The 13,978-nt window shown below is 39.8% G+C and overlaps 1 protein-coding gene across 2 annotated transcripts in view; it reads left to right on the top strand.

Annotated features, from left to right (window-relative positions):
- The window catches only part of ntrk2a (neurotrophic tyrosine kinase, receptor, type 2a), a 118,877-nt gene extending 105,193 nt beyond the window's left edge, over positions 1-13,684 (top strand). Inside the window, exons 19-20 of one of the 2 annotated variants that reach the window (XM_005452057.4) lie at positions 5,900-6,058; positions 8,451-13,684. In XM_005452057.4, coding sequence (XP_005452114.1) covers positions 5,900-6,058; positions 8,451-8,636 — 345 coding nt within the window. In that variant the 3' untranslated portion in view covers positions 8,637-13,684. The remainder of the gene's footprint in view (positions 1-5,899; positions 6,059-8,450) is intronic. The other variant, XM_003446114.5, reaches the window with a different exon arrangement.
- Positions 13,685-13,978: the final 294 nt, after the last annotated feature.

Below are 13,978 nucleotides of genomic sequence, written 5' to 3'. Positions count from 1 at the left end.
TGGTTTACAAGGCATCTTTTTTTCACTGACATCAAATGTGACGTGGTTTCATGAGAAACAGGGAGCACAGGAGCTAGTTTTACCTTTTTTCCAGATCAAATGTGCGCGTCAAGGAGACTACTCCTGATTGGATCACTTCCCAACTCGTCCTTCCTTTTCACAAAACGTAATTAGTTCTGATCGGATCTCATCTTTCCAGAATATTTCCATCTGGTTTATATTTGTTGACGAAAGTTTCGATACATTTCATTAAAGTTCTTTTCCTCATGAATTAGTTTTTGTTTATTTATCAACTTGTTGACCAAAAATTTTGGTCAGTGAAATTAACGCTGCTTCGTACACTCACTTCGATCAGTCATGTAAAACTCATGTTTTAGCCTGATCTGGGCACTATATGAATTTGCTTTAATCTGTTTTTTTATATATATTTTTTATTTTCTGTCTCTCTCCACCTTTTTTCCTTATAGTCCGATCAACATGTTGTCTGCGTTGTAGTGAGTAGGGAGTGTTGACCTACATGCGTTCATTTATGTGTCATTAACAAATACACCTGTGTGCCATGAGGATTGGAGAGTGTGTGGCTGAGAGGGTCGCGGTTTGTAAACTGTTTACTGATCAAGTTGACTTTTCACAGCAGGCCAAAACAACCCTCATGCCACCAGGAAATATTCCAGCTTTGCTAACTGACCAGTCCACCCTGTGTGTGTCCTCATTAGGATCACTGTTTGATCAAGCAGTGCTAAGTTTATATTGTTAACTATGCTTAAATTGTAAGAGTACAGTTACACCAATGTATTGTAAGATATACTGTAACAAATTATTTTATACACAGAGTAGACAAGCAAAATAATGCATCACTTTAAAAAAAACTAATAACAAATAATGTGTAAGATATTTCTTTGTTAAGTAATGACAGCAACACTGGCTGCAAAAACAATCAGACGAGTCTCTAAGAAACTGAAGATCCAGTGATTTTTCTTTTTCAGCAGTGCGCTCATAAAAAAGGAAAACCCTTTGTCGTTTAACACATTGTGTAAATAAAGTGGCTAGCATTAGATTAACTTTGAAAACAGAGTTAGTCGAAACTAATTCTGAGGGTTAATCAAAGATTATGGAAACTCACACCTGTCAGTTAGTAGGAACTGGGTGATTAGTGTGTTTTCATGTGCTTTGTGCTGCTGTGTAGTGTAACCTGAACTTAGCTGGGCTTTTGTTGGCATTTCCTGAGAGGAAAAAGTGAGAAACGTTGCGTGTAGTTTAAAAAAAAATATTCATTGTGTAGCATAGTGTCTACTGTGAGAATCTGCTGTTGTGTTCTGATGCTGGTTCAAATACTTGCATCTCCAGAGTTTTGTTACCATCGCTCAGCTGCTCATTTTTGAGGGGCCAGCTGACCCATTAGAGCACGCTGGGGCTTTTGGAGAATGTGGCTCCTAAAGAGTAAGAGCTAAACCGAGCACTTAAGACAAAGAGTGAAACACAACTGTAGCACTACTGAAATAAAAATATAAACCTGTGAATTATCATAATAGGAGCGGTTTAGGAAGAACAGGTGCTGAGGCTGACTTCAGTTCAATGTGAATGGACCATGCAGTATCTGTTATGTAGGGAGGAATATAAGGGAGAGCTCTTTGAGAACACAGCATTACAATAAGACAACAATGAATGTTTTAGACTAAAATCCTGCTGTATTCTGTATGTTGTACACTTCATGATAATAATAAAAAAAATTAAAAAGACTCAAACCTGCTGTATTGTGTAGGCGTGTGTATAATATAAGCATTTTTTATATTATATTCTATATTACGATTCACATTATGCATTGTGGACCTTCTACTCTGCTTTAGCATACTGCATGCAGATGGAGAAATGTAAATGATAAACAGAGAAACGAGGGAGAAAAAGCATCACTGCAAGAAAAATGAAGGCCTGGGTTTGAAGAGCACGAGCTGCAGAGATGGAGGCAGATATGTTTCCCCAGACGTAAACGTAAACCTGATGGCTATCTGTGTGACAGTGCACATTTTATTACTCTATTAAATAACCCCCTGACTAACAGAGGACCAGGCCAAGTGTGGGTAGCAAACCATTAATGACACACATAAACCTTAGAAAATGGATTGTGCTATCCGTGTAGCACAGTGGAGTGCAGATCAGTCGCTAGATTCATGTTCAGGGGAGACTAAAGTGAGCGGGGAGGTGCAGTAAGAGGAACAAATATTGTCAGCAGGTTAGGTTTGCTTTTGATTAATTGACAAGTTAATGAAAAAGTTGATATGTTTAACAATGTTAAGTCCCTGAAATCTAAGTCAGCCGTTACAGCCAATCACCATCCTTTTACTTGCAATGTCACCAAAAGTTACATCTCGTTTGGAGGACAGTAAATTTTTATAGCTTCTGGAACTCAAGTAAAAGTAAACATTATGTTGGATGGTTTTGCTGAAACGTGATGCTGTTGCTCACATGTGCAAATGCTTTCTGTTCTCAAGAATGTGCATATGCTACTTAGCCACCAATGTACTCATTACTAAAGCTTTACTATAGTATGCTATCTATCACATTTAACTAGTGAAACTCAGTTCGATAAGTGCTTTCCCAAAGTTGCAGGGCCAATCTGTAGAGTGTAGTTACATAAAGGTCATTAAGCTACAGGAGCAGCTCGATCCTGAGGTATAAATGCAGCATATTCTATCGAACTGACTTTATGAGGGAGTTGGGCTGGAAACCCGTGTAAGAATGTCTAAATCGCAGGGTTACTAAGAAAAATCAAGTCATTACAAAAGAAAGTAAAACCTTAACGGTGTGGTATTGATTTGACATCAGTCATAAGTGGAACATCTTAACAAAAGGTGATAAATGTTAATCATAATTTTAATATATTTCACATGTAAAAACAAAGAAGTTACCTGAAGCCTCAGTTTAGCCCAAATATTTTGTTGTTCTGTGACTTACATGCTGTTTTTTTCACTCATGGGTAATTGGTTTGATTTAATGATGGACTTCTCTCTCTTCAAATAGTGATTATTAAAAAAACAACATTTGAATTTGAGATGAGTTTCTTATAGATTTGATTTTATTGCTTAGCTGCTGAATAATTCGTCTTTTTTTTCCTCCTTTCGTTTTTCTCAATTTTAATGTCTTGCAAAAAAAAATTGCTTGGAATTATGATTCACGGCTCCTCTTTTGCCGACTCAGATTTAAATATATATTGTCTTTTATTATCGCCCTTTCGTAGGTATCCAGAGGTATCACTCGTCCATTTTCTTTCTGCCCTGAAAGTCATGCTTTGCTCGCTCTCTGTGTCTTATCAGTGTATCTGACCTCTGGGATTATTCAGTCAGAGAGTAGATTAAGTCTGTCATCACGCTTGCTTGTGTCTTTATATTCCTCATTTTTCATTAGGATGTGGTTTCCGAGGCTCTGAAGATTTTAACTGTTACCTTGAGATTTTGGGGTTTTTTGAATCCACCTTTAGATTTCTTTTTGCTTGACGTTGGCTTAAGTGAAAACATTTTGTAACAGAAAAAAAAATGGAATAAAAAAACCTGTTATTAGATGGAAAAAAATGTTAAAATACTTCACGTGTACATAGTGCGTAACTTTAGTCAAGAGCTGATAAAGAACATGTAATATATTACGTATGAGTTTTGTTATAAGATTATTTTTGCACCGTTAAAGGAAAAAGAGACAAAAGAAGAGGGATTAAAAGAAGATTCATTATATTTGAATCAATTGAATTAATTGTATTTATTAATTTAATTCATTAAACACAGACATGTATTCATGACACATTTTCATGTTATTCTTTTTATCTTCATTGTATCACTGTAAGTAATGAGATGGCAAAATCAGCTGTTCATAAACACCAAATAAATGAATTTAGTTGTTTAACTGATCCAAGCTCAGCTGTATATATGTGCAGTCGTTGTTTAGGGGGATATGAAGCAGTGTTTTCTCACTGGTTTACCCTTGAGAAAAATCAGTAGTGTGCTACAGTCATGGAGATAACGCTGTTTGCTGTGCCACGCCATCAAATGGAATACCTCGGGCGGCGTTTTGAAGACGCGAAATGTAGCATGACATTAAAATATGTTTAAATGTGTGAGCGTGTGAGAAATGCGCAGGTGAAATATATGCACTCAAACAAGGAAACAAAAGAAAAACACCGTCCTGCATCATATTTTCTGTATGAAATCCACCACACGTCCTTTACTTCTTTGGTGTTGGTTTTTTATTTTGCTCTATCGTGTCACCTTACTTACCGTATTTTTCGGACCATAAGGTGCACCAGATTATAAGGCGCACTGTCGATGAACGGGTCTGTTTTCATACAGATCAGATAAGTCAAACTTTACTCAACTCATTCTTCTTGCTTCCTCCACTTCCGTACCATTGATTCATTAATGTTGAATTCTCTCACAGCTGCTCTATTCCCATGTTGTTGCAGTATATTAATGACTAACCTCGTATTGTGGATGGATTATCTCAGTTGTTCTCCTGACTGAAGTTTGGCGTTAACTTTTATCGAGTGGAAAAAGTTAGCATTGCTAGCGATCACGTAGCACATCATTATATACCAGCTAGTCCAACTTCAGTAACCCTACAAACGTCACTGCTGTTTAGTTTTCGGTCTTCATTTATGTTGGAAGTGACAGCAGAGCTGTACGTTTGAATCTCTCAGTCAGAACATGCTATATCACGTTTAGGTGGAAACTAGCGAGCTAACTTCCTGCTAACTTCTAACTCCATTAAATTTAATACATTTTGTTTTCTTGGATGCCTGGATGTTTAACTTAATTGTTACACCTGATAAAGCAGTAACACTGATAATTTTATTAAAGATGAAAGAATTTAGACAGTTTTTAACTCTCAGTGACTGATTTTTGTAGTAAGCACAACCAGAATTCATACATAAGGTACACCGAATTATAGGACGCACTTTCGATTTCTGAGAAAATTAAAGGATTTTAAGTGCGCCTTATAGTACGGAAAACACGGTACTTCACGATGTGGCAATTCTTGATTGTTGCACTGCAATGACAGAAAATTACAGATTGTGTAAAAAAAAGCATGTTCTGCTTATTTTGGTATGAAATCGGACATAGACAACCACATTCAGTTTGCTGGGTGTGTTCTGAAAATTCCTGAGCATGCACTAAAGGGAGAATGAGCTTGGGTTTTGGTATTCTAGTGGTATGGATGAAGCCACAGAATCACTCTGATTGCTATTTTTGGATAAAGTTCAAAAATAAAATCATCTATCAGTTACACTAACCTGCCATTAGCGACGAGACCTGTACCACATTCAGATGAATTACCGCCTGCCATTTTCACTGGCTTAGTTGATGAGAGAGAAGAGTCGGATGATGTTTCGTCTCCAGATTTACGACATTTTAGTAATGAAGACTTTGAACGTCCATCGCTTTATTATCTCAGCCAGAGTTAAATGAGTTAATGTAAGATTTGTATCTGCCAAAGGAAGTGGCTGACTTGTTTGGGTCTAGACTCATTGAGAAAGCCCTCCTGGCTCCAGGAACCAAATTTTCTTTTTATAGGCATCGCAAGAAGGATTTTATTCCATTCTTTGAAATGGATGATGACATTATTTGTGCTGATGGTGAAGGTCTTTTGGGGGCAATGGGTTGTGAGTACAATGCAGTTGGAGTGGAGGATGTTCATCGACAAGCAGAGAAGCCAGCCAATATTAAGTAATATTATTTATTGGTATTTTTTTACTTAAATTAAAGGTAATGTCAAATATTTTCTGGAAAACAGCAGACATTTTATTCCTTGATGCAGGGCGGGGAAACAGAATATAAGATGCTTCTCAGCTTTCACAATCTGACCATACTTCATACTTTCTGTGTGTAACTGTGTCTCTGTGTGTGTGCTTTCAAAGGTCGGAGGTCATACCATGCTGCCCATCCGCTGGATGCCTCCTGAAAGCATCATGTACAGGAAGTTCACAACAGAAAGCGATGTTTGGAGTCTGGGAGTTGTTCTCTGGGAGATCTTCACCTATGGAAAACAACCCTGGTACCAGCTCTCCAATAATGAGGTATATAAACTTTTATCATGAATGCAATAGTTTCTTCTGCAGGTGCACGAAGAAGGTTGTGAGTCACAATTATATAAACAACCTGGCTTAGTAATTAACATACTTTTGGCAGTGTTTTTAAATTTATTGAGTGATCACCAAGTCCTGGTAATTCCAGCATTAAAGTTAAAGTAACAAAAGTTCTGTAAAAGTTGCCTTGGAAGCATCTTCTTTTTAATAAGTGATGCTGAACAAGATGTTGCAGCCCCGAGATATGATGAAACAGCCCTTCAGCAAACGTAAGGCTAAATATTTGATCAGTTTTGTGTGCATGTTTCTCATAGGTATACATCGAGTGAGTCTTTTGTTCTGCGTCATCTCCTCGCTCACAGAAACTCAACAAGAATGACTTCATGACATGGAGCAAGCTACCCGAAAGAAAGAGAAACAAAACCCAGATGAAAAATCTGCCGGGGCCGTTTCTTTTTCCTGCTTTGCTTAAAGTCTAGCAGAAGTGTAGCAGTTGTTAGACATCGCGCCTTTTATATTTTTTAGATATTAAGAGTATTTTCTTGATTCCTCTTACTTACTGTATAATGAAGTTGGAAATAAATGGCAGTATCTTAAAGCCACACAGGGTAAACACTGCTGTGTTTTCCAGAAAACACTTTCTAAATAACATAATTTGTTTTAAACACTCAGATGTTTTGAATTTCCAGAATTGACAACTGCATCTATCAGAAAGCTGTGGAAAATTAAAACAAGGCTGAATTGTATAAATGATTCATTTTAAAATGGCTAAACAATCTACCTGCTCAAATTCAATCAGCAGCTCCCTCACACAAAGAAAATCAACCTCACCCAGAATTCGAATCAATTTTCTGGAAAACACAGCAGTGTCACAGCCTTCAACCCCCTCGCCTTAACCTTAGCCTTACCAGCAGGAACCCTGGGAGAGCCCTTAACTCTGGTTACATCTAAAAAAATTAACCTTTAGCCCTCTCACTGTCTTCTTTTACCATTTATGTCTGTCTATCCTCTGCTGTATCACAGCTCACTCGCCTCGTGAATGAAATGTGATGCTCACATATCTTTTACACAGGATTTAAAGTTTTGATTGGGTCCTTTGTAATTTTAGATATTGAAATACTGCCTGTGATGACTACAAACAGTACAATCACCTGACACTTTGTTAGGTACACTTATTTATGGGCTTGTTAATGTAAATATCTAATCAGCCAGTCGGCCGCAGCAGCTCAGTGCATTTTGGCATGTAGTCATGGTCAAGATGAAGTGCAAACTGAGCATCACAACTGCTGATTCATTGGAATTTTTCTAAGTGATCAAATAGAAAACTGAGTGAGCTGCACCGTTAATGCCAAAGGTTGGAGCAGAATGGCCAGAATGCTAACAACTCAAGTAAATGCTCATTGCAACTAAAGTATGCAGAAGAGGCCTCACACAACACAACACATTGAACCGTGAAACAGACGGGCTATAGCAGCAGAAGACCCCACCGGGTGTGTCAGCTAAGAGCAGGAAACAGAGGCTACAGTCACATAGACTCACTAAAATTGGGCAATACTGGAAAAATGTTGCTTGTCTTATGAAGCTTGATTTGGTGCAAACTCCATGAAAGCATGGATATATCCTTTGTATCAATGATTTAGGCTGCTGCTTGTTGGGTAAGGGTGCGGAGGATAATTTGTTGGCACACTTTCGACACCTTAACAGCGTATAAACACCACAGCCTCACTGAGTATCATTGCTGACCCTGTCCATCCCTTCATGATCACAATGTGCTGATCGTCTGCCAGCTGCTCCCAGCAGATAACACATCATGTCATAAAGCTCAGATCATCTCAAACTGCTTCCTTGAACTCGGTGAGTTCATTGTACCCCTGGTGTCACTAATCTCCACAGTCACCAGATCACAATCCAATAGATCAACTTTGAGATATACTGGAACAGCAGATTCACTTCCTGATTGTGCAGCAGACAAATCTGAAGGAACTGTCTGATGCTGTCATGTCAAAATGGACCAAACTCTTTGAGGAACATTTACAGCACCTTGTTGAATCTGTGCCATGAACAATTAAAGCAGTGCTGAAGTTAAAAGCAAGGTGTATCTAATGAGTAGGTGGTTTTACACATGCATGTTGTAAATCTGACTTTCCCCTCACGCTGGTGTAGAGAAATTGCAGACTTTGTCTTGAAGACTTCTCTGGCATATTATTTCTCGAGTTCAGTAAATAATTTATTCACTGTGACATTTTCACTTGGCAGAGCAGATGCTCCATCATCTTAACTGGAGTTTGAACACTGAATTTATTTTTTCTGCTTTGTTCTTTACCAAATGGACGGGGCTTCTTCTCACAATTAACTTGATGCTTGTCTTTCTTTCGCTCTGCAGGTGATAGAGTGTATAACCCAGGGCAGGGTGCTGCAGCGCCCTAGGACCTGTCCTAAAGAAGTGTATGACCTGATGCTGGGCTGCTGGCAGAGAGAGCCACACATGCGTCTCAACATTAAAGAAATCCACAGTCTGCTCCTCAACCTGGCCAAGGCCTCACCTGTGTACCTGGATATACTGGGCTGAATGCAGAAGGAGGGCAAAGAAGGGTTTTAGCTGTGTGTATGCAACGTGTGTGCATTTATGTGGGGATGGTCGCTGAATGTGAACGTGAATGCATATTTGTTGTTGCGTGCATGTGTGTGCGAGCTGCAGCGTGCGAAGCTCATGCAGGTGTGCGTGTGTGCAAGGTGCCGCTGTACAGGATGTGAAGCTATTATTAAACTCTCAAAGGCAATCAAAAAATTCCTCAACTGATCCCCGATCGCCTCTTTCTTCCCTGCCGATGTCCTCTCCTTTATGCATTTCCATCCCCCTTCCTTCCCGAAGAGACATTTAGGAGTAATTTAACTTTGGAGTAAAAAGAAAAACAACAACAACAAAAAAAAACAGCATCTCACTTATTTTCAAATGCTTTAAACTGACTGGGGCTAAACTGATGAAACCTAATTTAAAGGACTTTTAAATGACTCATTCCCTGCTACCTGTTGGACAACAGGACTCGTTTGAACGTCCGGAAATTTCGAGGAGACGTGGCGAGGGGAGGATTTCCGGAAGCGTCGATGTTTTGCGTGTAAATATGAGACTGGCTAAGGAAATGGCTCTGAGAGATGTCGAGCCATAAAGACACTGTGTTTCCCCCTCCCACCCTGTCGGTTTGTCTGTCTTTTTGTCTGTCTCTCAGAAATGCATATCAGTATTAATGTCTGCATTCATCCAACAAGACTACACAGGCAATGATTAACACGTTGGTACACATACAGTAAATTGCGTGTAACCAAATAATGACTGGAGAAGAAAAACAGTAAACAGAATCTGCTTTCCTGTCACACAAAATTAGGAGATATGATGAAAAGATCATTTCTGGTCGGCCAATTTTGCTGATGCAAAAAAAACCAAAACAGCGGCAGCTGAGGCTGATCTGAACTGCTGTGGTGACGGAATAATTCAGGAGTATGGCTGAGGAATTATGCGATATTTAATTGTGAGTAATACAAATGTAAAAAGAAAGTGTCTGATCTACATTATCGGCTCATTATCCACTCTTGTTCTGTTGTTTTACTCAGGCCTGTACTGCACTGTCATACAGCACAGGGTAACATGAGGACTACTCCCCCAACCCCCTAAAGCGACAGATGCTTCACCTTGTGATGTCAAGCGCTCGTGTCAGAGGTCAATTGATTCATTTGTCCACAGCTGTCCAACAATCGCGAGATCATGGCGTTGGGGAGGGAGGCATAAAGGTTGCCTGGGGAGGCTCGGGGTTTGAGTGGTCAGATGACGGTCAGATGTGTGGGTGGCGGCATAGTAGAAGGTGTGGTTCATTTGGTCAACCCATATTAAATCATCAAAGCTCTCAGCACTCAGACATCCTTGAAAACCACATCTGCGCTACAGGGGATGCACACGAGAACACACACACAGTGTATACTTTATCCCGTCATCCTTCCATCTCTACACCCGCACACACACACACTCACACACACACACACACACTGAAAGTCACTCAAAACTGTCCGAGAAGGAAATTGAATTGTGCATGTTTTATTATTTGAGCGGTGCAGTGCTTTAGCCAGGCCCCGTCCTCTGTAATGGTGTAATGTATATTTCATTACAGCCTAATGGGCTCCATTAGCACAGTCTCCTCACAGACATTCAAGACTTATTGTTTTATGGCCGAGAAGGAAGGGTGGAAGGATGGAGAGGATAGAAGAGGTGAAGGAGAAGAAAACAAAAGTAAGGGGCCCGGAATGAGGAGCAGCGGAGGGGAGAAATAGGAGGAGAGGTAATAACGCATGGTGGGAAGAAATGGAGAGCAAGGGAGAGAGTTCAGATCGGAAGCAATGGGGTAGAAAGGAGAAGACGATGGGAGTGTGACGGTACGGATGGGTCATGTGGAGAAAGATGAAGGAGGAAGAGGAGACAGTTGAGCGGAAAGGCGGAGGGGGAGAGAGGTGTAAATGTCCCCGGGGAGAAGGTGAGCGCGAACATCCCTCATTACTGTAGCCTGCAGATGTTCTGTAAGCCACAACTTCAACTTCACGCTCCCCTCACATTCCTAAAGCTGCCCTCAACCACATTTTACACACATACACACTTCCCCACACACATTTTACTGGCAGTCCACCAACAGCTTAAACCGAAAATAAACTCAATAATGTACCACACATCCCCATTATTGAGAACCACTTCACTCACTTACAGTACAGCTCACATATCTGAAAGCTTACAAACGCACTGTATATACAGCATCTCGTGCATGCAAGGAGACACATTCTGTGTTTGTTTTTTTGCATTTTGCTGGGGCATATTTATCCTTTACAGATATATGAGGTACAAAAAAAACAGTCATAATCACTGCGGTTTCACTTACAGCCATTTTTAATTCGATGTCTTCTTGTTTATTAACAACAGCACTTGATGGTATTGGTGTTTGTGGATTTTGAAAATGTTGATTTTATTGATTTCTAGTATTATTATTTATAAATTAAGAAGCATTTTGTACATTTCTTTCTATAACTAAAGTTGCCTTTTGCAACTACAACTTGACTGAAGTTGAACACTGGTTTAGTTGATTACATTTTAGCAACTGTGTAAGATAATCTTGAGTGTATATGTATTTTTTATGTCAGGCTCCCTCTAAACAGTTACTATGCCTGTCCTCTTCGTGCAGCCCTCTGCACAACAGGGATGGATGTTTCGTCAGTCCGTCACTTTTCTAGATTTAGCTCGACATATTGCGAAATTATTGTCACCTGTCAGTGCTAAGTGTGAGGCTTAATGGAAGAAGCATTGACAGTACGCACTAACAAGGCTCTCAGAATCCATCCCTGCTGTACAGTCAAGTAGAGTTTGCACTGAGTGAGCACACTCGCAAACACCTTCAAAAACTTGCCACACAATAACTCTGTGCAATAACAGAGGGCACGGTGTGTGAGGGCCTGTGTGTGAGCTGGAAAAAAAAAACAAAACACAAACTGTGAGAAACCAATGCAGCGCGTATGAGAACGCCTCTGGTGTCAAAAGAGTAGCGTACGTTGAAGAAACAAGCTCAGCTGGCTGCACCGCGTGTGCACGTACCCGCTGTGTTTCCTTTTCTTTCTTTTTTTAACAAAGTAATGAACTGTGTCAAGTTGGACAGCGGTGATGTTTTGATAGTTGCTGTGAGAGGAAGAGGCTGTGAGAGAGGTGTTTGCTAAGACGAACACTGGTCAGCAAAGATCGACTCTGTGTCTTCGCATTGATGCCTCACATCACAGAGATTTCAGCAAAGGGGAGACGATAAAAAAATAAAGGGAAAAACAACAACTGCTGTATGACCAGACACCTCAGATGAGGAGGGACTGACAATCACAGACTTCTTTCTCTCTCTTATTCAAGTGACCTACTGTAAAATAGACTATTCAACCAACTTTCCTCTTCTATGCTGCCTATACTGTATGTGATAGTCTTAAACTTTGGTCTTTAGAAGTGCTACTTTTCCTTTTTTCTTTCTTTCTTTCTCTTTCTTTTTTTTGTAAAATGAAATAACAGCAAGAGGAATGAACAAAAATACAAATGTACAAATGTGAATAAGCTGCTGAAAGAAATAAGCATCGCTAACTACTGTGTCCCAGACTGTGTCGGTATCTAGATTGTACTATTTTCTTCCTTTGTTTTCCAAGTAGAGGGCAGAGAAATGGGAAGCTGCACTGGACTCACAAATACACAAGATGACATACAGCAGCCCCCGAGATTCAGAGTGATGCTTGCTCATTCTCTCGGGGGTGCGTTTGCGTGCGTGTCTGTGTGTGTGTGTCTGTGTTTGTGTCTGTGTGTGTGTGTGTGAAGAAGGCTGATTGATGCCAGAGTGAGTCAGGAGGGATCTGGAGGCTGGGTTTTAGACTCAAGCCAAATCCTAGTTCAAATGCAATGAGATTCAAGACGAGAATCACCGATTGATTTGTTGTCGCTGTTCACCAATTCATGATAAATGGCTTTCCCCAGTCGTGTAGGACTGTGGTGTGTATTATGGCAGCTAAGATTTATGGAATCAGTCAATTGCTTTATTTATGACTCCAAAATCAGCCTTCTTCTCTACGCAACTTACTAAAGCCTGGTTTTCACACAGGTATATCAGCAATAGTAACTGATATTTTCCTTTACCTGTTCTCCTCACTTTTACATAGTTTGCGCTGAGTTTGGGCTAAACCACGTGACTCAGTGGACCAAAGCATATTTCTCATACAGTAGATACACATCGCAACTTTGAGTATGCTTTGATCCGTATCGCATTTAATCCCTTCTCTCTCTCACAACCCCGGCATCACAGTCTAAGCTAATAGAGCTAAAATATCTTAAAGGTCATCTCTGAGATTACTTTTGTGCTTGGATGCTTCTGGAGCCCGGACGCCCTGAAAAACATAATACCACAAAAACTGCTTTGCTGCATAGAAAAAAATAGCATTGAGGAAAAAAACTGTGATTTGCTATATGCAGTATTTTATTTTTTGGGTCTAATTTTTTGGGTTCTGTGCCGTTTGTTTCTTGTGTTCAGGAAGGTTTAACCACTGCTATTGTGGCAGGAGTGGAAGAAAAAGAGGATGTTTTTTGGATTGTAAGAATTTTTAAATGGGATGGTGGACAAAATGTGTATGGAAGATGTGTTAAAATGTTACTTGTTTGCCTACAGATGCTCTTCAAAATGTAAGAAACATGTGTATTGCAAAGCACACAATGTTATTAAAGCTGGAAATGTTCTGTCTGATCGAGATCACGAACGTTTATCTTTGCAAGCAGTGTTTTGGGGTTTTTTTTTTATTGGTACTGGAAAGAAAACATCTGGATGTCCACATCTGTGCCCTGCTGGTTCAAACACACACACACACACACACTAAATTCACACACATATACAGACACACAAACATGCATAGAAACACAGACCAGAGGGAACTTGTACAGTCATACAGTTGCGTGGTGAAAATGGTCATAGTGACTCATGATGGTGATGATGGTGATAATATGACTTCTCTCTGAAGGTGGACCAGTCTGTTGTGATACAGTGTAATTAATAAAAAGTGTTATGTCACATCAAAGTTCCTGCAAGTGATTATACGCTCATGTTATACATATATGTGTGTGTGTGTGAGAGAGAGATGAATTCAGAAGTACTCAGGCATGCTCGAGGCAGTGTAAGCAAAGCAGAAAAATATGCCCAATTGAATTGAGTGATAGAGCTCGAGTGTCCGAGTGATGCTTCATCTATCTCGTTCTATTAATCCCAACATAAATCCAGCGTCTTTTAAGGGAGAAAAAAAATTTTGCTTGGTTTGCAGATTAGAAGCAAGCCGAAGGCTTTTGCTGGGAATTGTGCTAGCAAATTGGACAGG

Source organism: Oreochromis niloticus, linkage group LG12 (assembly GCF_001858045.2).
Source record: "Oreochromis niloticus isolate F11D_XX linkage group LG12, O_niloticus_UMD_NMBU, whole genome shotgun sequence".
In the NCBI taxonomy this organism is placed as follows: Eukaryota; Metazoa; Chordata; class Actinopteri; order Cichliformes; family Cichlidae; genus Oreochromis; species Oreochromis niloticus.
The sequence above is the reverse complement of the archived record's forward strand: the minus strand, read 5'-3'. Positions and strand labels throughout refer to the sequence as shown.